Source organism: Oncorhynchus nerka, linkage group LG27 (genome assembly GCF_034236695.1).
Source record: "Oncorhynchus nerka isolate Pitt River linkage group LG27, Oner_Uvic_2.0, whole genome shotgun sequence".
Taxonomy (NCBI): Eukaryota; Metazoa; Chordata; class Actinopteri; order Salmoniformes; family Salmonidae; genus Oncorhynchus; species Oncorhynchus nerka.
Genome location: NC_088422.1, coordinates 15,451,534 through 15,476,826, shown reverse-complemented (window position 1 = coordinate 15,476,826; position 25,293 = coordinate 15,451,534). Strand labels below are relative to the sequence as shown.

At 42.2% G+C, this 25,293-nt stretch overlaps 1 protein-coding gene across 1 annotated transcript; it reads right to left on the bottom strand.

Moving 5' to 3' along the window:
- Positions 1 to 511: 511 nt before the first annotated feature.
- On the bottom strand, positions 512 to 18,455 carry aqp3a (aquaporin 3a). The gene is made up of 6 exons (XM_029637204.2): positions 18,215 to 18,455; positions 4,280 to 4,406; positions 3,327 to 3,464; positions 3,086 to 3,201; positions 2,762 to 2,979; positions 512 to 2,442 (listed from the first exon to the last, which is right to left on the bottom strand). The coding sequence occupies exons 1-6, from the start codon at positions 18,320 to 18,322 to the stop codon at positions 2,235 to 2,237; spliced, it is 915 nt and encodes a 304-aa protein (XP_029493064.1). The 5' UTR covers positions 18,323 to 18,455; the 3' UTR covers positions 512 to 2,234.
- Between the last annotated feature and the right edge of the window lie 6,838 nt (positions 18,456 to 25,293).

The following is a 25,293-nucleotide window of genomic DNA, read 5'->3' as shown; positions in this document are numbered from 1 at the left end:
ACCCAATGACAAACTTCCACCCTAGAACAGCCATCCTCTCCACGGTGGTCATTAGCCATGACAGTCCATGTGAGTATTGATTATTTGTGTGTTTTGGGAGCCTAGGTTTCTCACTCATGGGTGGCACAAATTGGGATATGGGGGAGAGAAATGGGCAGGGTATATGCAAATGACTACGTAGTGTACTGAAACAGGCAGGGAGAGTGAGCTCGTCCATGGTGGTCTGTGAACCCGCAACCTTCTGGCCTTTAGCCCTGCTTGGCATGGACTCTACCACAAAACCATGCTGGGGCAAAATTGATATCCACATTTATAAACACAGTATCGCTACAGTTATAGTTATTTGTGGTTGTTAATTTTTGTTGTTGAGTTAATTGAATTAGGGGGGAGGTTGTGGCCATTTTTTTTAAGTACAAGGGTGGGTGTGCATGAGTGTGTGCATGAGTGTGTGCATGAGTGTGTGGAGAAGGAGAAGAGAACAGGACAAAACATGAAACCTCATATCATGAACCACATTTAAACCATAACATAACTTTATTATAATGATAGTACAAAAAAATACTCCTGACCCAACTAACAATATACCAAAGGCCTTAGGGCACAGGGATTAGAACCCTAGCAACGTGTTACTGACACAAGGCACATATGGCAGTGGTTTTATTGACAGGTTTAAATACTGCATATATTTACAAGCAAAAAGTGTTGGCAATCAAACCCAATGAAAATGAATCAAATCAATGAATCTCAAATGTTTTCATATGGTGAGAAACCTAAGAGCTGATGAAGGAAAGAAGAACAGTGGTTTTCATCATGTTTTCGTATGGTGAGAAACCTAAGAGCTGATGAAGGAAAGAAGAACAGTGGTTTTCATCATGTTTTCATATGGTGAGAAACCTAAGAGCTGATGAAGGAAAGAAGAACAGTGGTTTTCATCACTCCAATGAGAAGTCAGAACGCTGTGTTGCCATGAAACAATCAAAGTATAGTGCTTGAACACTTCATAGCTAGCTAGTTGTTAACTCTCTGAACAATAAGATATACAGAACGGATTGTTTTCTGCTTGTAGTCTTGTTGCCTTGCCAACAGATAGACAGTATACAGTCTGTATTACATGTAATGACATAACGAGCATTAATCAAAAGTCATTATCACACTACCTATCCCATAGAGAGGTGTTCTCTTTCCTCTGACCAGGAAAACATCTGGTTAAATTCAACCTACGTTCACTGTTTGAAGGTATTCGTTCAATTTCCGTAACAAGAAAAAGCAGGCATTTCCTTGTGAGAGGAATGTTGACATTGACATTTTAGAAATTCCAGTACTCTGGTCGTGGCACATCAGAGGAGGCTGGTGGGAGGAGCAATAGACGAACGGGCTCATTGTAATGGCTGGAATGGAATTAATGGAAGGGAGTCAACTACATGTAGTTTTCATATGTTTGATGTGTTGGATATCGTTCCATTAATTCCATTCCAGCCATTACAATAGGCCATCCTCCTATAGCTCCTCCCACCAGCCTCCTCTGAGACACATACAATCAGTATAAAACATATAAAACATTTCAAACAGTAGCCCTAAAGATATTAGGATATAAACTTCCATTGCTTCTAAACGTTTTGAATTAATATAATTCTGTTTGAGTCATGACATTCACCCTTTTTACTTAAGGACACAATTAAGCTGCAATGTAAGACAAAGGAAGCCTAGAGCTAAATATACTGGAGCGATGCTAATGCTATGGAAAAGACTGCGGTCCATTGTGTATGTGTGTGCTGTATTTGTCTCCTTACAGACACACAGCTGTCAGAGTCAAGGATGGTGAGGGACCCACCGGCCCTCCAGGAGACCGTACCCCCCACTGGGACTCGCTTTAGGGGTACAGGATGCTTGTAGTGGTGGGGTTGGTAGTGGTGGTGGTGGTGATGGTGGTAGTAGTGGTGGTGATGGTGGTAGTAGTAGTGGTGGTGATGGTAGTAGTAGTGGTGGTGGTGGTGGTGATGGTGGTAGGTAGTAGTGGTGGTGGGGGTGGTGGTAGTAGTAGTGGTGGTGGTGATGGTAGTAGTGTTGGTGTTGGTGGTGGTGGTGATGGTAGTAGTGGTGGTGGTTGTGGTGATGGTGGTAGTAGTGGTGGTGGTGGTGGTATTAGTGGTGGTGGTGGTGGTAGTAGTAGTGGTAGTAGTAGTGGTGGTAGTGGTGGGGAGTGAAGGCTGCTGGAGAGTGGTAGGTTAAGAGACTCATACCATCTCTTCCTTTAGGGCATCCTTTTTGGTGATATTAGTGAGTCTGACTCTGACTTCCTCTTTCTCCTCATCCTCCCTCCTCTTCTTGTCGCGAGCCTCTCCCTCTTGATGGTAGCCCACCATCAGCTGATAGACTATCACCCCGAAGGTGGAGCCTATAAACGGGGCAAAGATGGGCACCAGGAACCAGCACCTACCGGCACTGTGAGGACCAGAGAGAGAGAGAGAGAGAGAGAGAGAGAGAGAGAGAGAGAAGCAAAGACATGGATTACACAAGATACCGGAGAAAGATATATTCTTAATCTTGGCATCCTCTGCTTTTAGCTGTTTGTTCCATCATTACCATCTCCCATTTTGTCTCATCTGCATATCAATAATGCACAAAGCCCGAACCAGGACATTCAACAAAGGGGTAGACGTATAGTGCTAGGATACATAAGAAGAGGTGTGAAGACAAGCAGAGAGATGAGGAGGTAACTAGAATAATGCAGAAAGGTGTACAGGATTGTGGGAGGACTCACGTGAAGACCTCGGTGCCCCAGCCTGCCAGGGAGGTGAAGAGACGAGGCCCCAGGTCCCTGGCAGGATTGACGGCGTAGCCGGAGTTGAAGCCCATGGACAGGCCAATGACCAGCACCACGAAGCCCACCGTGAAGGCCTCCAGGCCCTGGGGGATGGGGTTGTTGTAGGGGTCTACGATGGCCAGGATACACACGACTAACGCTGCCGTGCCAATCACCTGAGATAGAGACACTTCCATTAACATGGAGAATTCCCAATATACTAGTAGTTCTGTTCCCTGACCTAATCAGTTTGGGGGGTGTATGCAGAAGGAAGATGCTAACCTGGTCAAAGAAGCCATTGAGCAGGTTGAGATGTTCGCCAGGGTAGGTGGCGAAGATGCCAGCGGTGGCGTTGGGCCCGGTAACGATGAGCTTTCCAGCAAAGCCCCACAGAGCGTCTGTGAGGAGATTACACACAGACAAACATCATGAGATAACATCAACTTTAAAAAGGTGTTACACTATACACTGATTCGTCCAATGGATGCATCAGTTCCATCCCTGGACATGTCAGAGGACTCACCAAAGTACAGACCAAAGATGATCCCGGAGCCCAGGAAAGCGCCCAGTGTCTGGAAGGCAAAGTACATTGGGAACTTTCTCCAGCGTTCTCTCCCAAGCAGGCAGAGGGCAAAGGTCACCGCCGGGTTTAGATGGCCTCCTGGGAATAACACACGTTGAGAGATTGTTAACATTAAAGCAGGACGGCTTCTCTCCAAAAGGAAGTACCTTTCCAACACTGCAACACAGTCATTTTTCAGGCAGAAGAACACATGACTATTATAGGTTGAGCCTTAGAACAACTCATGGGAACAAATCTGTTCAAGGAGAACCTATACAAATCAAATCAAATCAAATTTTATTTGTCACATACACATGGTTAGCAGATGTTAATGCGAGTGTAGCGAAATGCTTGTGCTTCTAGTTCCGACAATGCAGTGATAACCAACAAGTAATCTAACTAACAATTCCAAAACTACTGTCTTATACACAGTGTAAGGGGATAAGGAATATGTACATAAGGATATATGAATGAGTGATGGTACAGAGCAGCATACAGTAGATGGTATCGAGTACAGTATATACATATGAGATGAGTATGTAGACAAAGTAAACAAAGTGGCATAGTTAAAGTGGCTAGTGATACATGTATTACATAAGGATGCAGTCGATGATGTAGAGTACAGTATATACGTATGCATATGAGATGAATAATGTAGGGTAAGTAACATTATATAAGGTAGCATTGTTTAAAGTGGCTAGTGATATATTTACATCATTTCCCATTATTAAAGTGGCTGGAGTTGGGTCAGTGTCAATGACAGTGTGTTGGCAGCAGCCACTCAATGTTAGTGGTGGCTGTTTAACAGTCTGATGGCCTTGAGATAGAAGCTGTTTTTCAGTCTCTCGGTCCCAGCTTTGATGCACCTGTACTGACCTCGCCTTCTGGATGACCTAGTCATATGATGTGCGTACCTGATACTTGGCCACAGACCAGGATCCCTAGGGTGGCAGCGAAGCCGAAAGCAAAGTTCACGGTGAGGAACATGCCATGAGATCCTCCACTAAGCACCAGCTGAGCCACCGCACCACAACCAAACATCTGTCAAGAGAGGGGAGAGACGAAAAGTATAACATGAGTACCAACAAAAATTGAGCGCCAACATCGCTAGGTGTGTAATTCCAGAGCACAGCCAAACATACACCTTGCAATGTTAACACACTGCAATAGTCACTCAAGCTTTGTGCATCAAATGGCTTTGTAATTATAAATGATATATACTGAACAAAAATATAAACTCAACATGTAAAGTGTTGGTTCCATTTTCTTCTGAAATAAAGGATCCCATGCACAAAAAGATAATTTCTCTCAAATTTGGAGAACAAATTTGTTTACATCCCTGTTAGTGAGCGTTTCTCCTTTGACAAGATAATACATCCACCTGACAGGTGTGGCATATCAAGAAGCTGATTAAACAGCATGATCATTACACAGGTGCACCTTGTGCTGGAGACAATAAAAGGCCACTCTAAAATGTGCAGTTTTGTGACAACACAATGCCACAGATATCTCAAGTTTTGAGGGAGTGTGGCATTGGCATGCTGACAGCAGGAATGTCCAACAGAGCTGTTGCAAGATAATTGAATGTTAATAAGCCACCACCAAAGTTATTTTAGAGAATTTGGCAGTATATCCAACCGGCCTCACAACCGCAGACCACGTGTAACCACACCAGCCAAGGACCTCTACATCCGTCTGAGAGGGGGGAAAAACGTATTCTGATTGGCTGGGCATGGCTCCCCACTGGTTGGACCTAGCTCCCAAATGGGTGGGTCTATCCCCTTCCAGGCCAATCCATGGCTGTGTCCCTGCCCAGTCATGTGAAATCCATAGATTAGGGACTAATTAATTTATTTAAATTGACTGATTTAACTGTAACTCAGTAAAAAATGTATATTTTTGTTCAGTGTTCAAACGGATATCCTAGATTTGTCATCCCTGAAGGTCAGCACAGGTCAGAAGCAGTGTGCAATCGCTGTAAGTGAAACTGGACACCTTAAAGATTGAAATGGGATCCAGTCGCAAGGCCCCCTGGAGTGAATGCATTCCACTGAGACCAGCAGGGCACATACGTTGAGGTTAGTTGCGAGGAACCATAGCTCTCGATAAAGGTCTTGGCGTCTAGCAGAGGTTCAACATCACTGAGCCCAGTCTAAACTCCCGATGAGACCAGAGGGCCTCATGCTTCCAACTCGGTGGAAAAATACTTCAGGGATACCATCTTTAGACATGTAGTCAAATGTCAGTGGCATCTGATAACATGTCAGTATGGTGCCAAAGAGTCGACTGAATTAGCCAGATCAAATTACACCAAAAGGTTATTCTCGGAATCGTTTGAAGTTTCATGACACAGTGAGCAATGACTCAAAAAGACAGCATTTAACAGAATGAATAACCTAAATCACAGCTGTCTAAATGGCTTGTTGGTGATAGCGACAGCAAGTCATGACAGCATTACGCCATGACATTGCATGACTGCATTACGCAATCACTCACCAGAATGTCATGTAGTTTATGCTGTGTCCTCATACAGCAACATTATGTTTAGCGATAGACCTGGTCACCCACGTATCCCTTTTAGCCAACAGCACTGGAGGTTGGGAGGGAGGGAGGTAGGGAGGGTTTGAGGGTGGTAGAGTCACATAGACAGGAAACCTCAGATAGCTTTAGATGGCGTCAGTCTTTTCAAACATCACTATACATGAAAAATGTTTATTGGACAAAAGGACAGGTGAAGTTTGAAGAAGTCACCATACTCTTTCCATCACAGAGCCACTCCTACATAGCCACAGGAAGTAGGAGTGCTGAGGGTGCTGCAGCACAACCTGAAAAATCCCCCCCCCAAAAAAATAGTAATAAAAAAAAAAGTAAATATTTATTTTTTACAACATTATTTTACAAAAGTAGTGCACTGGGCCTTTACTGGTATTCGGGGACTAATATCTCTAAGACCTCTGTAGAGCAGGCAACAAAAAAAAAACAGCATCACTGCCTTGCCAAAAAAAGGTAGTTGTAAAATTAGGAACAGTATATCTAGCAGGATTCAATAGTTGGAATTGTGAGAGTTGTTTCCCTGTCCCCTTCTCTGCGATTGTCATTCTACTGGAATCCAGCAAGAACAAAACCCTGTCCTAAACAATTAAATCCAAAAGTGCAAAGTCATGGACAAAGACACAAAACATCTGCATCAAATTAAATGTTTTTCTAGATAAAATAACATGGAAAACAACCACTTTTTGTGCAGTATTAATTGACCATCCTTACAAACCACTGTACATTTACATGAAAGTATTGTATATAGGCTGGTCATCTAGGTTTGTACCTGTAGACTTTCCATCACCATGAAGAAAAACAATGTACAATACAGTAATTGAGTACATTGAGACATCAAGTGGTATGTGATGATGTGGCTCAGTTAGTAGAGTATGGTGCTTGCAATGATAGGGTTGTGGGTTTGATTCCCAAGAGGCGACCCGTATGAAAATGCATACGGTCACTACTGTAAGTTGCTGTGGATCAGAGCGTCTGCTAAAGTGGAAAAATAATGAATTGACCATTTCAGTTTTCACATATAAATAAGTTGCATTTGCAAAGTATTTCAAGAAACTGGAAAACATATCAAGCAAGTATTTTTATATTCCACTTGTATTATCAGCTTAACTGTTTTGAACAGATAATGATCAGATTCAAGTTACAAATGTTTTTTTAATGTTTAAAAAAAAATCACAAATGTAGTGCACTGAGCCTTTACTAGTCCTGTATTAGAGGACCATAACACTGAGCCTTTACTAGTCCTGTATTAGAGGACCATAACACTGAGCCTTTACTAGTCCTGTATTAGAGGACCATAACACTGAGCCTTTACTAGTCCTGTATTAGAGGACCATAACACTGAGCCTTCACTAGTCCTGTATTAGAGGACCATAACACTGAGCCTTTACTAGTCCTGTATTAGAGGACCTACATAGAGGACCATTACACTGGGCCTTTACTAGTCCTGTTTTAGAGGACCATAACACTGGGCCTTTACTAGTCCTGTATTAGAGGACTGACATAGAGGACCATGACACTGAGCCTTTACTAGTCCTGTATTAGAGGACTGACATAGAGGACCATAACACTGAGCCTTTACTAGTCCTGTATTAGAGGACCTACATAGAGGACCATAACACTGAGCATTTACTAGTCCTGTATTAGAGGACTGACATAGAGGACCATAACACTGAGCCTTTACTAGTCCTGTATTAGAGGACCATAACACTGGGCCTTTACTAGTCCTGTATTAGAGGACTGACATATAGGACCATAACACTGAGCCTTTACTAGTCCTGTATTAGAGGACTGACATAGAGGACCATAACACTGAGCCTTTACTAGTCCTGTATTAGAGGACCATAACACTGAGCCTTTACTAGTCCTGTATTAGAGGACCTACATAGAGGACCATAACAATGAGCCTTTACTAGTCCTGTATTAGAGGACTGACATAGAGGACCATAACACTGGGCCTTTACTAGTCCTGTATTAGAGGACCATAACACTGAGCCTTTACTAGTCCTGTATTAGAGGACTGACATAGAGGACCATAACACTGAGCCTTTACTAGTCCTGTATTAGAGGACTGACATAGAGGACCATAACACTGAGCCTTTACTAGTCCTGTATTAGAGGACCATAACACTGAGCCTTTACTAGTCCTGTATTAGAGGACTGACATATAGGACCATAACACTGAGCCTTTACTAGTCCTGTATTAGAGGACCTACATAGAGGACCATAACACTGGGCCTTTACTAGTCCTGTATTAGAGGACTGACATATAGGACCATAACACTGAGCCTTTACTAGTCCTGTATTAGAGGACCATAACACTGGGCCTTTACTAGTCCTGTATTAGAGGACTGACATACAAGACCATAACACTGAGCCTTTACTAGTCCTGTATTAGAAGACTGACATAGAGGACCATAACACTGAGCCTTTACTAGTCCTGTATTAGAGGACTGACATATAGGACCATAACACTGAGCCTTTACTAGTCCTGTATTAGAGGACCATAACACTGAGCCTTTACTAGTCCTGTATTAGAGGACTGACATAGAGGACCAAAACACTGGGCCTTCACTAGTCCTGTATTAGAGGACCATAACACTGAGCCTTTACTAGTCCTGTATTAGAGGACCATAACACTGGGCCTTTACTAGTCCTGTATTAGAGGACCATAACACTGGGCCTTTACTAGTCCTGTATTAGAGGACTGACATAGAGGACGGTAACACTGAGCCTTTACTAGTCCTGTATTAGAGGACCTACATAGAGGACGGTAACACTGAGCCTTTACTAGTCCTTTACTAGTCCTGTATTAGAGGACTGACATAGAGGACCATAACACTGAGCCTTTACTAGTCCTGTATTTAGAGGACTGAGTCCTGTATTAGAGGACCATAACACTGAGCCTTTACTAGTGCTGTATTAGAGGACTGACATAGAGGACCATAACACTGAGCCTTTACTAGTCCTGTATTAGAGGACCTACATAGAGGACCATAACACTGAACCTTTACTAGTCCTGTATTAGAGGACTGACATAGAGGACCATAACACTGAGCCTTTACTAGTCCTGTTTTAGAGGACCATAATACTGAGCCTTTACTAGTCCTGTATTAGAGGACTGACATAGAGGACCATAACACTGAGCCTTTACTAGTCGTGTATTAGAGGACCATAACACTGGGCCTTTACTAGTCCTGTATTAGAGGACTGACATACAGGACCATAACACTGAGCCTTTACTAGTCCTGTATTAGAGGACTGACATAGAGGACCATAACACTGAGCCTTTACTAGTCCTGTATTAGAGGACCATAACACTGAGCCTTTACTAGTCCTGTATTAGAGGACTGACATAGAGGACCATAACACTGAGCCTTTACTAGTCCTGTATTAGAGGACTGACATAGAGGACCATAACACTGAGCCTTTACTAGTCCTCTATTAGAGGACCATAACACTGAGCCTTTACTAGTCCTGTATTAGAGGACTGACATAGAGGACCATAACACTGAGCTTTACTAGTCCTGTATTAGAGGACTGACATAGAGGACCATAACACTGAGCCTTTACTAGTCCTGTATTAGAGGACCATAACACTGAGCCTTTACTAGTCCTGTATTAGAGGACCTACATAGAGGACCATAACAATGAGCCTTTACTAGTCCTGTATTAGAGGACTGACATAGAGGACCATAACACTGGGCCTTTACTAGTCCTGTATTAGAGGGACCATAACACTGGGCCTTTACTAGTCCTGTATTAGAGGGACCATAACACTGAGGACTAGTCCTGTATTAGAGGACCATAACACTGAGCCTTTACTAGTCCTGTATTAGAGGACCATAACACTGGGCCTTTACTAGTCCTGTATTAGAGGACTGACATATAGGACCATAACACTGAGCCTTTACTAGTCCTGAATTAGAGGACCTACATAGAGGACCATAACACTGGGCCTTTACTAGTCCTGTATTAGAGGACTGATATATAGGACCATAACACTGAGCCTTTACTAGTCCTGTATTAGAGGACCATAACACTGAGCCTTTACTAGTCCTGTATTAGAGGAGTTTCCTTTACTAGTCCATAGGACCATAACACTGGGCCTTTACTAGTCCTGTTTTAGAGGACCATAACACTGAGCCTTTACTAGTCCTGTATTAGAGGACCTACATAGAGGACCATAACACTGAGCCTTTACTAGTCCTGTATTAGAGGACCATAACACTGGGCCTTTACTAGTCCTGTATTAGAGGACCATAACACTGAGCCTTTACTAGTCCTGTATTAGAGGACTGACATAGAGGACCAAAACACTGGGCCTTTACTAGTCCTGTATTAGAGGACCATAACACTGAGCCTTTACTAGTCCTGTATTAGAGGACCATAACACGGGGCCTTTACTAGTCCTGTATTAGAGGACCTACATAGAGGACCCTAACACTGAGCCTTTACTAGTCCTGTATTAGAGGACCATAACACTGGGCCTTTACTAGTCCTGTATTAGAGGACCTACATAGAGGACGGTAACACTGAGCCTTTACTAGTCCTGTATTAGAGGACTGACATAGAGGACCATAACACTGAGCCTTTACTAGTCCTGTATTAGAGGACCATAACACTGAGCCTTTACTAGTCCTGTATTAGAGGACTGACATAGAGGACCATAACACTGAGCCTTTACTAGTCCTGTATTAGAGGACTGACATAGAGGACCATAACACTGAGCCTTTACTAGTCCTGTATTAGAGGACCATAACACTGAGCCTTTACTAGTCCTGTATTAGAGGACTGACATAGAGGACCAAAACACTGGGCCTTCACTAGTCCTGTATTAGAGGACCATAACACTGAGCCTTTACTAGTCCTGTATTAGAGGACCATAACACTGGGCCTTTACTAGTCCTGTATTAGAGGACCATAACACTGGGCCTTTACTAGTCCTGTATTAGAGGACTGACATAGAGGACGGTAACACTGAGCCTTTACTAGTCCTGTATTAGAGGACCTACATAGAGGACGGTAACACTGAGCCTTTACTAGTCCTGTATTAGAGGACTGACATAGAGGACCATAACACTGAGCCTTTACTAGTCCTGTATTAGAGGACTGACAAAGAGGACCATAACACTGGGCCTTTACTAGTCCTGTATTAGAGGACCATAACACTGAGCCTTTACTAGTCCTGTATTAGAGGACCATAACACTGGGCCTTTACTAGTCCTGTATTAGAGGACTGACATAGAGGACCATAACACTGAGCCTTTACTAGTCCTGTATTAGAGGACCATAACACTGAGCCTTTACAAGTGCTGTATTAGAGGACTGACATATAGGACCATAACACTGAGCCTTTACTAGTCCTGTATTAGAGGACTGACATAGAGGACCATAACACTGAGCCTTTACTAGTCCTGTATTAGAGGACTGACATAGAGGACCATAACACTGAGCCTTTACTAGTCCTGTATTAGAGGACCTACATAGAGGACCATAACACTGAACCTTTACTAGTCCTGTATTAGAGGACTGACATAGAGGACCATAACACTGAGCCTTTACTAGTCCTGTTTTAGAGGACCATAATACTGAGCCTTTACTAGTCCTGTATTAGAGGACTGACATAGAGGACCATAACACTGAGCCTTTACTAGTCCTGTATTAGAGGACCATAACACTGAGCCTTTACTAGTCCTGTATTAGTGGACCATAACACTGAGGAGTCCAAAACACTGGGCCTTTACTAGTCCTGTATTAGAGGACCATAACACTGAGCATTTACTAGTCCTGTATTAGAGGACCATAACACTGAGCCTTTACTAGTCCTGTATTAGAGGACCTGACATAGAGGACCTAACACTGAGCCTTTACTGGTCCTGTATTAGAGGACCATAACACTGGGCCTTTACTAGTCCTGTATTAGAGGACCTACATAGAGGACGGTAACACTGAGCCTTTACTAGTCCTGTATTAGAGGACTGACATAGAGGACCATAACACTGAGCCTTTACTAGTCCTGTATTAGAGGACCATAACACTGAGCCTTTACTAGTCCTGTATTAGAGGACTGACATAGAGGACCATAACACTGAGCCTTTACTAGTCCTGTATTAGAGGCCTTTACTAGTCCTGTATTAGAGGACTGACATATAGGACCATAACACTGAGCCTTACTAGTCCTGTATTAGAGGACCATAACACTGGGCCTTTACTAGTCCTGTATTAGAGGACTGACATAGAGGACCATAACACTGATCCTTTACTAGTCCTGTATTAGAGGACCATAACACTGAGCCTTTACTAGTCCTGTATTAGAGGACTGACATAGAGGACCATAACACTGAGCCTTTACTAGTCCTGTATTAGAGGACCATAATACTGAGCCTTTACTAGTCCTGTATTAGAGGACTGACATAGAGGACCATAACACTGGGCCTTTACTAGTCCTGTATTAGAGGACCATAACACTGAGCCTTTACTAGTCCTGTATTAGAGGACCATAACACTGGGCCTTTACTAGTCCTGTATTAGAGGACCATAACACTGAGCCTTTACTAGTCCTGTATTAGAGGACCATAACACTGAGCCTTTACTAGTCCTGTATTAGAGGACTGACATAGAGGACCAAAACACTGGGCCTTCACTAGTCCTGTATTAGAGGACCATAACACTGAGCCTTTACTAGTCCTGTATTAGAGGACCATAACACTGGGCCTTTACTAGTCCTGTATTAGAGGACTGACATAGAGGACGGTAACACTGAGCCTTTACTAGTCCTGTATTAGAGGACCTACATAGAGGACGGTAACACTGAGTCCTTTACTAGTCCTACTATTAGAGGACTGACATAGAGGACCATAACACTGAGCCTTTACTAGTCCTGTATTAGAGGACTGACAAAGAGGACCATAACACTGGGCCTTTACTAGTCCTTTATTAGAGGACCATAACACTGAGCCTTTACTAGTCCTGTATTAGAGGACCATAACACTGGGCCTTTACTAGTCCTGTATTAGAGGACTGACATAGAGGACCATAACACTGAGCCTTTACTAGTCCTGTATTAGAGGACCATAACACTGAGCCTTTACAAGTGCTGTATTAGAGGACTGAGATATAGGACCATAACACTGAGCCTTTACTAGTCCTGTATTAGAGGACTGACATAGAGGACCATAACACTGAGCCTTTACTAGTCCTGTATTAGAGGACTGACATAGAGGACCATAACACTGAGCCTTTACTAGTCCTGTATTAGAGGACCTACATAGAGGACCATAACACTGAGCCTTTACTAGTCCTGTATTAGAGGACTGACATAGAGGACCATAACACTGAGCCTTTACTAGTCCTGTTTTAGAGGACCATAATACTGAGCCTTTACTAGTCCTGTATTAGAGGACTGACATAGAGGACCATAACACTGAGCCTTTACTAGTCCTGTATTAGAGGACCATAACACTGAGCCTTTACTAGTCCTGTATTAGTGGACTGACGTAGAGGACCAAAACACTGGGCCTTTACTAGTCCTGTATTAGAGGACCATAACACTGAGCCTTTACTAGTCCTGTATTAGAGGACCATAACACGGAGCCTTTACTAGTCCTGTATTAGAGGACCTACATAGAGGACCCTAACACTGAGCCTTTACTGGTCCTGTATTAGAGGACCATAACACTGGGCCTTTACTAGTCCTGTATTAGAGGACCTACATAGAGGACGGTAACACTGAGCCTTTACTAGTCCTGTATTAGAGGACTGACATAGAGGACCATAACACTGGGCCTTTACTAGTCCTGTATTAGAGGACTGACATAGAGGACCATAACACTGAGGCTTTACTAGTCCTGTATTAGAGGACCATAACACTGAGCCTTTACTAGTCCTGTATTAGAGGACCATGACACTGGGCCTTTACTAGTCCTGTATTAGAGGACTGACATAGAGGACCATAACACTGAGCCTTTACTAGTCCTGTATTAGAGGACCATAATACTGAGCCTTTACTAGTCCTGTATTAGAGGACTGACATATAGGACCATAACACTGAGCCTTACTAGTCCTGTATTAGAGGACCATAACACTGGGCCTTTACTAGTCCTGTATTAGAGGACTGACATAGAGGACCATAACACTGAGCTTTACTAGTCCTGTATTAGAGGACTGACATAGAGGACCATAACACTGATCCTTTACTAGTCCTGTATTAGAGGACCATAACACTGAGCCTTTACTAGTCCTGTATTAGAGGACTGACATAGAGGACCATAACACTGAGCCTTTACTAGTCCTGTATTAGAGGACCATAATACTGAGCCTTTACTAGTCCTGTATTAGAGGACTGACATAGAGGACCATAACACTGGGCCTTTACTAGTCCTGTATTAGAGGACCTACATAGAGGACCATAACACTGAGCCTTTACTAGTCCTGTATTAGAGGACCATAACACTGGGCCTTTACTAGTCCTGTATTAGAGGACCATAACACTGAGCCTTTACTAATCCTGTATTAGAGGACTGACATAGAGGACCATAACACTGGGCCTTTACTAGTCCTGTATTAGAGGACTGACATAGAGGACGTTAATACTGAGCCTTTACTAGTCCTGTATTAGAGGACCTACATAGAGGACGGTAACACTGAGCCTTTACTAGTCCTGTATTAGAGGACTGACATAGAGGACCATAACACTGAGCCTTTACTAGTCCTGTATTAGAGGACTGACATAGAGGACCATAACACTGGGCCTTTACTAGTCCTGTATTAGAGGACTGACATAGAGGACCATAACACTGAGGCTTTACTAGTCCTGTATTAGAGGACTGACATAGAGGACCATTACACTGAGCCTTTACTAGTCCTGTATTAGAGGACCATAACACTGAGCCTTTACTAGTCCTGTATTAGAGGACCATAACACTGGGCCTTTACTAGTCCTGTATTAGAGGACTGACATAGAGGACCATAACACTGAGCCTTTACTAGTCCTGTATTAGAGGACCATAACACTGAGCCTTTACTAGTCCTGTATTAGAGGACCATGACACTGGGCCTTTACTAGTCCTGTATTAGAGGACTGACATAGAGGACCATAACACTGGGCCTTTACTAGTCCTGTATTAGAGGACCATAACACTGAGCCTTTACTAGTCCTGTATTAGAGGACCATAACATTGGGCCTTTACTAGTCCTTTATTAGAGGACTGACATAGAGGACCATAACACTGGGCCTTTACTAGTCCTGTTTTAGAGGACCATAACACTGAGCCTTTACTAGTCCTGTATTAGAGGACTGACATAGAGGACCATAACATTGGGCCTTTACTAGTCCTGTATTTAGAGGACTGACATAGAGGACCATAACACTGAGCCTTTACTAGTCCTGTATTAGAGGACCGATATAGTCGTCCTCAGCACATTTATTCTGCACATTTCTTCCCCAAACTACTTCCCGCGGTTATGCACTCCTATGAACATTGTTTGAAGATAGTGATTTGGGGGTGGTCAGCCGTAGTTTTGTGTGGCAGTATGTGGTCTCCCGCCACTTGGATTTAAGCAAAGCAGAGCACACAGACTGTTTCAGAAATGAAGCTGAAATATAAGGAGAACAATTATTGCTGTTTTTCCCCCCAATTCCTGGGTTTATGTAAGGACTGTATTGTTTCCTGGGCGGTGCACATGCACACCACCGCTGGGGCCTGAAGGACGTGTTCTGTATGTCCAACCGCCTGTCACACACAGGTGATCCTGTAAGAGCTCAGGAAAGACCTGTCTGCTGATAGAGTCACTGTCACCCGCTGACCTTCAGAGACAAAGAGTGCCTGTCGGCTCCCCACTGACCACCTGGAAATGGAAGTGGTCCCCTTCACTCCAGAGACACCACATTCATTCAGAGGCTTCTAATTAACGACTTCAGTTTATTTTCACTCTTTTCCTAGTTCTTCAGTGTAAACTGGAGTCAGGAATACAATTGTAAAGAATGCAGACATCTGTTCTCCATATATAGGGGTGAAGCTGTGCACATGCCAAATCTAATGCGCACACACACACACACTGAAAACCACACACACACATTGAAAAACACACACACACATTGAAAAACACACACACTGAAAAACACACATATACACGTAGAGATAAACAACCCTGCCCCCTGCCCTTCGTTCCTCCTCCCTACCTGAGAACCAGTCATTAGAACGCCTACCTGTTCACTCATTATATTACTTAGTCATTAGTACAACTTGATGACGTTAGCACAATAGATGACGTCTACTTGTGTCCTGGAGGGCATTTGGTGTGTTCACGTTTCACCCATTGTGTTGTCGCTGTCACTCCCAATACTTCCTCCCATAACATACATTAACATTAAGCAGTGAAGAAAAACGTTGTTTAAAACGTGTGTGAAAGAGCCTGCAACTGTGAGTAAGACTGAATGATCCCTCCATCAACTCTCTGAGCCAAATAGTGAAAGTTAACTGCCTAGAGACCCGCAGGTTGTATACTCGCTAAACTGTCCGCTAGTTGCTCAGTGGCCATTGACTGCTAGAGCCAGATAACAATACAAATAGCAGGGGTTGTTCAATTTGTCTTGTTTCTTTATTTAACGTGACCAATGGCCTAGGGTCTGGGTTCCTTTATGTGAATGACTGAGGGAAGATTTAATCTGTCAGTTTTATTAAAGCTGAGTGATGTGGAGGGATGAGTCCTTCTAGGAAGAGGCCACTCTAAGAGGGAAACAATCAACAGCGGTCAAAAGTGCAAACAAGAAGCAATCATCCCTAATATTCTTTTTAAAAACAAATTGTTACAATATCATAGTTTTATGCTAAATTGATGCTCTCCAATGTTCTACTGCTTGAGATCCTGAACCTCCTATAAAATATTAGCTCCAGAGTATTGTGGAGTTCCTGCATCGGAATATAAACAGTAACGGCACCAAAACATTAGTAACGACACATATTTCAGTCCAAGTCAAGCACTGCTTAGTCTCCTCAGGGACATACATCTTACACACAATGTACAGTATGTTGAATTCTAGACTACCAATTTCTCAGTGTTCAATATCAACAAGTCTTGTCCCATGTCACCATGATGAAAAATGGAACAAAGGAACAAATATGGCAGACACAATATGTGTCAAGTACACAGAGATTTACAAACACACATTTACAAACACACGTGTGTGTGAATGTGTGTTTATGGATATGATTCAAAAACATACATATACAAACATGCCCGTGCACACACACACACACACACACACACACACACACACACACACACACACACACACACACACACACACACACACACACACACACACACACACACACACACACACACACACACACACACACACACCAAACTCAAATATGGCAGCAGAAGGGCATGAGGTTGTTGGGGGAGCTTAGGATCCTGGATCGTTATGCTGGTATCATGTGTCCATGTTCTTGCCAACAAGAGCAAGCATATTTTTGTACAGACTCAAGGAGTGTGATTAACAGCTGCCTATATGAGTCTCACATTCCCGACCCCTGTCACTTTGAAGTCAAGTGCAAAGTCTAGCACAACCTGTAAACCCATGCTGAACTTATCCACCAGTATCCACCGCTCTCACATCTTGGCATTACAACAATGGTCTATACTCAAGTTATTGTTAATTCAGAATTAACCTGCAATGTCATATTTCAAGGAGATACAGGTATGAATATGCTCAAACTAATATTTATTGTGGCAAAGAATCATGAACGTAAAACATGCAGTCTACTCTTCCAAGGAAAGCTTGAGTGAGGATAACCTGACTATAGATGTGGAAAATTAGGATAACCTGACTATAGATGTGGAAAATGATTGAGGATAGCCTGACTATAGATGTGGAAAATGTTTGAGGATAGCCTGACTATAGATGTGGAAAATTAGTGAGGATAACCTGACTATAGATGTGGAAAATTAGTGAGGATAACCTGACTATAGATGTGGAAAATTAGTGAGGATAACCTGACTATAGATGTGGAAAATGAGTGAGGATAACCTGACTATAGATGTGGAAAATGAGGATAACCTGACTATAGATGTGGAAAATGAGTGAGGATAACCTGACTATAGATGTGGAAAATGAGTGAGGATAACCTGACTACAGATGTGGAAAATGAGTGAGGATAACCTGACTATAGATGTGGAAAATGAGTGAGGATAACCTGACTATAGATGTGGAAAATGAGTGAGGATAACATGACTATACATATTATGAATGAGAATGTGAGTAAGGTGGTGAGAGATAGAGGGTCTCTTACCACCAGGATGAGGGTACCCAGACACTCTGCCAGAGCCTGGCGTAGCAGCAGGTTACGGATCTGGAAGTTCTGTGCCAGCTTGTCCAACCATATCTTCTGTTTTCCCATGGTTCAGTGCTGCTCGGCAAGGTAGGTCCTCCTGAGTGTGTGTGATGGCTGATGCCCTGGCCTCCTGTACTGTGTCTGGTGACAGTAGGTAGGTAGGGCCTCTTGAGTGTGTGTGATGGATGAGGCCCTGGCCTCCGTCTCTTATAGGACCTGGATTTCCTGTGGCTCCTGCCAAAGACAGCCTCCTCGAACACTCCCTTCTCTCTCCCTCCCACAATCTCTCTCTATAGATGTCAGTGACTCTCCCTTGTAAATCCCAAACTCTCTCTCTTTCTCTCTCTCTGCCTCTTCTGATTCGCACTCTCTCTCTTCTCCTTTCCGCCTGTCCATTTTCTCTGTTGTTCCTGCTTTGTCTGGTCTGAATAGAGGTCAGATTTACTCAAAATCAGTTATAGGGATAGACCTTACACATGCTTTATGAGCTTGCCATACTTTCATCTGGTAATACATCAACAGATCTCAGAACTGTCTGACAGCCCTTTGCTTGACACAAGTCAGCCTGCCTCAGGGCCCTGCATGGTGTCTGTAATGAAGCTGGCAGTTTGTTGAGTGCACTCAGATCTACCTGACAGAACGTGAAATCCACTATACTGAAAATGTTTAAAGTATTTGAGTTATTTGTGGGAAGAAAGGGACGGCCATAGTTTACTGTATGTGAGTGTTAGGTTGAGTATCTATACTCATGCTAGTGTGATATATGTTTGAATTGAAGTAGACTACTTGTACTCTGTATTTTGTGCTTTGCTACTTCACAATGTACTGTGTAGGGCTTCCTATTGTGTTGATATATCAAATGCAATGTTGGATATAGCAGATAACAGAAAAACATCAAGGTACATCATATTTGTTCAATAACTGATTGATCTATAATATACTGTATAATCTATACTTTCACAGTTAAGTTGAACGCAATGTGCTCTAGTACCTCAACAGGGGTGATGACGATTCAGGCAGAACAAAGAAACAGGATGGACTAAAAGGAGAAGATAGAGTGTGAGAATCAGAAGACTTAACTTCAGAAGAGGAAGAGCTCATTTCCTGCCAATCTAAACATATTGCTACGTGTCAGAAAGAAAATTGTGGCTTCATAGATAATCTTATGCTATTCTACACATTTTGCAATGAGGCTGAGACAGTTTTTTCCATTTTTTGTAGAAACACTTAAAGGGCTGTGTTTCGTGTAGGCTTTCCCTGGCGTGATGTTTTCATAACCATGTAAATCTCTCTCGGACAAGGTGACTATTATCAATATATTCGGCTCTATTTACTCTCAGATTGGAAAATGCTTATTAGCAACAAAGTAGACATAGAAAACTACAAATCCCTGCAAGCTCCTGCATGTCATCTCTAGCTGACACCTTTGCTAACAGATACTGTGTCAATTTAAAACTTGCACAATACCGTTCACAGAATTGTCAATTTAAAGAAATGTAGCCAAATGATTCATTACTACATTTAGCTAACATTAGATAGTTAATCCAGAGATTATTATTCTTAACTGATTTGCATAGCAAAATAAAGGTTAAAACATATTTTTTTAATTGTTCAACTTTATTTGCCACTAGTCTGTGAATCTGTCCGTGACATATCGAAAATGAGGGTTTAAGGTCATGAAAAGTCATGGAAATTTGTTTCATAATTTGTATCAATTTAATTAATGGAGGCACACATATCAATCATTTAAAAATCTACATATTCATGTCGAGTTATATACCTTGATTTGAAGTAGCTCACTTCATCCATTTGATCTCTGAATCATTGAATAAAGTAAAATTATATATATTTTTAAGTATTTGGTTGTAATGGTGCAAGATTTTATATCAAGGGTGGCAATCATCCTCCAGGAGAGCTACTGGGTGTGCAGGCTTTTGTTCAAGCCCTAGTCTAACCACACTGTAGCCTAAACATCAGCTGCTCAACAGTTCCTTGATAAGCAGACTTGGATGTTTCAGGGTTGGATCAAAAGCCAAGCCTGAATACCCAGGAGGTCTCCAGATGGAGGGTTGACCACATGTTGACAACATGTGACTAACAGTGCAGTTCTACTTTGTGGGGTTAGGTTTCGATACACCCACTTGTGTTGATCCTCCCACTTGTTTCGCAACGTCCACTATCAGACACACTCCATATATGCAGTTACCTCTAACTCATGAGAAAAGCATTGCGGTGGTGGTGCACATAATGGTCTCCATTGTGTTTATGTACTTTGTGTTTATCTTGTTGTGACACGTCAGGTGTCATTCAGACTTTTTGAAAGACAAATATTACTTAACAGCGTGAGACAAGCCCATTTCAGTTTCAGTATTAATGTCTATGACATTCTTGAATTACGTGAGGCTTATTTGATCAAATACACGTTTTATAATGTTTAGGTTGTTACAAATGTTCTGATATAAGTGGATACCCTTGGCATTCTGGAAACTTTGAGAAAAACAACTTTGTGCTGTTGCGCACACACGCGTATCTGCCCTCTCATTGGCTAGAATGGTCCCGCCTGATCTCACCTGCCAGAAAATCCTGTCCTGGATGGCCAGATTGCTAACAAGACTGACAAGAAACTGCCATGTGGGGAATCTTAAGTGGCCTGTTTGTTCTTCATACCATGTTTTGTTTTAAGTGATTTAATGTTAATACTAATATAGATCAAATGTGCTAGCTAGCTAACCAACAATTGTATCGATGTACAGTATTTGAGAGAAAAGTGCTCATTGTGCAAATGTATTTATGCTTTCAATAAACATTGGAGACAAAATATTGCTTACATGTTGTCACCAATCTAAGTCAACCCTGTCTGTTTTTCCCCATTGTTGCGCACGCGTCCAGTTTGTTGCTAAAAAAACATGATTATATGGAAGATGATTAAATTTCCACAATGGGGCTTGATTAGGGATAACATATTGCCTCTCCTTAGAATTTCCTCAGTATGTAAACATCTTTTGTGAACATTCATGTTCTCTATATTTGTTTTTAGAACTTTTTTTCTCCCCAATTTCATGGTATCCATTTGGTAGTGGTTACAGTCCTGTCTCATCGCTGCAACTCCCGTACGGACTCGGGAGCCACGCGTCCATGAAACATTACCCAACCAAGCTGCATTGCTTCTTGACACAATACACATCCAACCCGGAAGCCAGCCACACCAATGTGTCGGCGGAAACACCGTACACCTGGCGACCTGGTCAGCGTGCACTGCACCCGGCCCGCCACAGGAGTCGCTAGTGCGCAATGAGACAAGGATAACCCTGCCAGCCAAACCCTTCCTAACTCGGACGACTCTGGGCCAATTGTGCGCCGCCCCATGGGCCTCCCGGTCGCGGCCGGCTGCGACAGAGCCTGGGCTCGAACCCAGAATCTCTGGTGACACAGCTAGCACTGCGATGCAGCTAGCACTGTGATGCTAACACCAATTGCACAAAATTTAGTGGTATTCTTGAGCATGACAGACTACCCAGCAAACCTAAAATTGGTTCTGTGAAGTTCCCACAACATTCGTAAGGTCGCGGCAAATGTTCTCAAAACACAATGTAGAGTTTGGGTTTCGCCAGGCATAATGGGACTCATGACATCCAAAAAGATGACTGAAGTTTGCCAAAAAGTACCTGGATGATCATCAAGTCTTGGAAGAATGTTCTATGGACAGATTATTCAAAATTATAACTTTTTGGGCAACATGGTCCCATTATGCCTGGTGAAAACCAAACACTGCATTCCACAGTATGAACCTCTTACCAACGGACCTGGACGACTTGCCTTAATAGAAGGAACCATGAATTCTGCTCTGTATCAGATAAATGTACAGGATACTGTCAGGCCATCCATCTGTGAGCTAAAGCTGAAGCACAGCTGGGTCATGCAGAAGGACAATGATCCAAAACGCACAATCAAGTCTACATGAAAATTGCTGATAAGCAACCAATTTGAAGTTTTGGAATGGCCTAATCAAAGTCCAGACCTAATCCCAATGTAGATGTTGTGTCGGGACTTGAAACGAGCAGTTCAAGCTTGAAAACCCACAAATGTCACGGAGTTACAGCAGTTCTGCATGGAAGAGTGGGCCAGAATCCCCCCAAGACTGATCAACAACTACAGGAAGCTTTTGGATGGAGTGATTACAGCTAAAAAGGTGGCACAACCAGTTATTGAGAGTGGGGGCAATTACGTTTTCACACAAGGGCATTGGGTACTGCATAACTTTGTTTATGAAATAAGTACAGTATGTAATTGTTGTGCTATGTGTTCACTCAGGCTCCCTTTATCGAATATCAGGTTTTGGTTGAACATTCAGTGTCAAAAATATGCAAAAGTAGAGAACATTTTAAAAGGGGCAAATACTTTTTCACGGCACTGTAGGTTACAATGATCATTTACAACATTTTCCAAATATGTCAGTTTTTCTGACGTTCATAGAGTATTTGTTTTAGGTTTAACCTCTACGGGATCTGTGTCCCTAAACCGGGAAGGTTGTTGCTAACGTGCGCTATTGTGACTAGAATGACGTATTATACAACAGCCAACTTTCCGGGACATAGACATGTCTTATATGGGCAGAAAGCTTAGATTCTTGTTAATCTAACTGCCGTGTCCGATTAACAGTTCCAATTACATTGAAAAAATACCATGCAATTTGAAGAGTGCACAACAACAAAAAACTTTTATCACGGCAACTGGTTTGATACATTCACCTCTGAAGGTAAATGATGTACTTACATTCAGTAATCTTGTTCTGATTTGTCATCCTGAGTGTCCCAGAGATCAAATGTAGCATAGTTTTGTTTGATAGAATCAATTCTTATGTTCAAATGTAGGAACTGGGGTCTACAGTTCAACCCCACTGCTGTCTCTGGCTCCACACCCACCCCGCCCGGCCATCTAGTTGTATGAAAGTAAGTGTATAAGCTAATGATCAATCATGTATGACATTCCTTTTATTACCATAGCATTTAAAATAAAATAGTATTTGTCACATGCGCTGAATACTACTTACAAGTAAAATAAGTGTTGAGTAAAAAATACATAAGTAAAAATAACAAATAATTAAAGAGCAGCAGTAAAAAAAAAACAGTAGCGAAGCTATATACAGGGGGTACCGGTACAGAGTCAATGTGTGGGGCACCGGTTAGTCAAGGTAATTGAGGTAATATGTACATGTAGATAGAGTTAAAGTGACTATGCATAGATAATAAAAAGAGAGTAGCAGCAGTGTAAAAGAGGGGGCTGGGGGACAATTTTCTCTATAGTTATGTACTTGAAAATGTATCAATTGGCCAATTCAGCACATTTTGGGCAAACTCCTGGCAGACTTGATAAAAAAATATTGTGCAGTAATGTAATTCTTTACTGGATCAGTCTGAAACTGTGCACACACACTGCTGTCATCTGGTGGCCAAAATCTAAATTACACCTAGACTCCAATCTGAAGGTATGGCTTTTCTCTTGCATTTTGGCATTAATACGTCATATATCAGGTAGCCTAGAGGTTAGAGTGTTGGACTTGTAACCAAAAGGGTGCAAGATTGAATCCCTGAGCTCCTGCTCCTGAACAAGGCAGTTAACCCACTGTTCCTAGGCCATCATTGAAAATAAGAATTTGTTCTTAACTGCCTTGCCTAGTAAAATAAAGGTAAAAAATAAAATATCAGTTTGCAAACAATGTAAAAAAAAAAGATATCATTGATCTTTATTTTTGTTAAGGAATCTCCAAAATAAAGGTGTTTCAGCCTAGATCGATGCTTTCTTTGGTGGTGGGGCAAGTCAGCCGAATATACGGAGCATTTCGCCGTGACTGGCTCAGTGTTCTGTCACTCATGGGGACACTACGTCACCGCCAAGTGTAAAGGTGGACATCGAAAATTCAAGCCCTTTGGGTGCTGCCATAGAGTTACATTAGAAGTGCCCTTCCAAGAAGGCTTAAGGTCATTGGCCACAGATAAAATTGCATCAAATCACAGTATATGTAAAGTAGCTTTGATTGGACTGATCATGTCAACATCATACTTTCAAAATCTTAGCTAGCAGTCATCATCATGAATCAAGTCGACAATCTACTGGCAAATCCTTTTTAATCCTCGTCATATGAAGAGAAATAATGAAGAGAAATTATACGTAAAACGAGAATACTGTGCTCATCGGCCATTGCACATAAAAATTCCACAACAAGTTGGAAATGGAAAATTCCACAATGAGTCGTTTGGAAGGAATCGTGACTGTGGCTAACTGCAAGCAATGCATCTGGGAAGTCGGGAATAAACGAGCTCCGACTGGGAAAATACGTTTTGAACGGTCATCCAACTCGTAATTGTAAATCCGGCCTCTCTCTTTCTTTGACAACAAAATGTGCCCACAAAGGACTGCCTGTTCAAGTGAGCACAGCACAACAATGAGAGTCCAAAAATGTATTGTATACTGCTGCATAAATGATGTAATATGCCAAGGAGATATGTATACTGTAGATAAGAAAGTAATACTAAGTTTCTTGTGTAGTAAGATGTTAGTAGTGCCTCACCCTAATAATTTGGTATTTTTACCACTCTTAATTTCACCTACTGTTCTGACTTGGTGGTGCGTAACCTGTTTTAGGGAAATGTAATCATTGAATATTGTCTGCTTATATGCTTCCTTTATTTATCCTACGGTTCTGACTTGGTGTAGAGGGAAATACTGTAAGAACATTCCATGTTGAATTCTGTTGCTGTACATTTCAAGTGCTGAACAAATAGTTATATTGACTAAGTCTATTCTAGCTCGCTCATCGAAATTACGGATTGCCTCATCCACTCTTTGTCCTCTTATGTCATAGTTCGTACATCTCAATTGTCAGTAGAAACCACATTTGTTTAAGCAAGTCAGCCATATCAGCTATGTTTTTTTAAAAGGCAGTTAACGAGACTGAATGACCTGTTTCGCTGCCAGACAAGGCTCTGTTGATTGCCAGGTGTAGTAGTGGTAAGATGTTGGGACTGATTTTGGGACAG

What these genes read in the sequence shown, in the direction of transcription:
- aqp3a (XM_029637204.2), bottom strand. Translation starts at nt 18,322, where the DNA reads ATGGGAAAACAGAAGATATGGTTGGACAAGCTGGCACAGAACTTCCAG. An exon ending in TGGGTACCCTCATCCTGGTG is followed by an intron (nt 4,407 to 18,214) that starts GTAAGAGACCCT and finishes CTCTCTTGACAG; the next exon opens with ATGTTTGGTTGTGGTGCGGT. An exon ending in TGGGGCACCGAGGTCTTCAC is followed by an intron (nt 2,443 to 2,761) that starts GTGAGTCCTCCC and finishes TGGTCCTCACAG; the next exon opens with TGCCGGTAGGTGCTGGTTCC.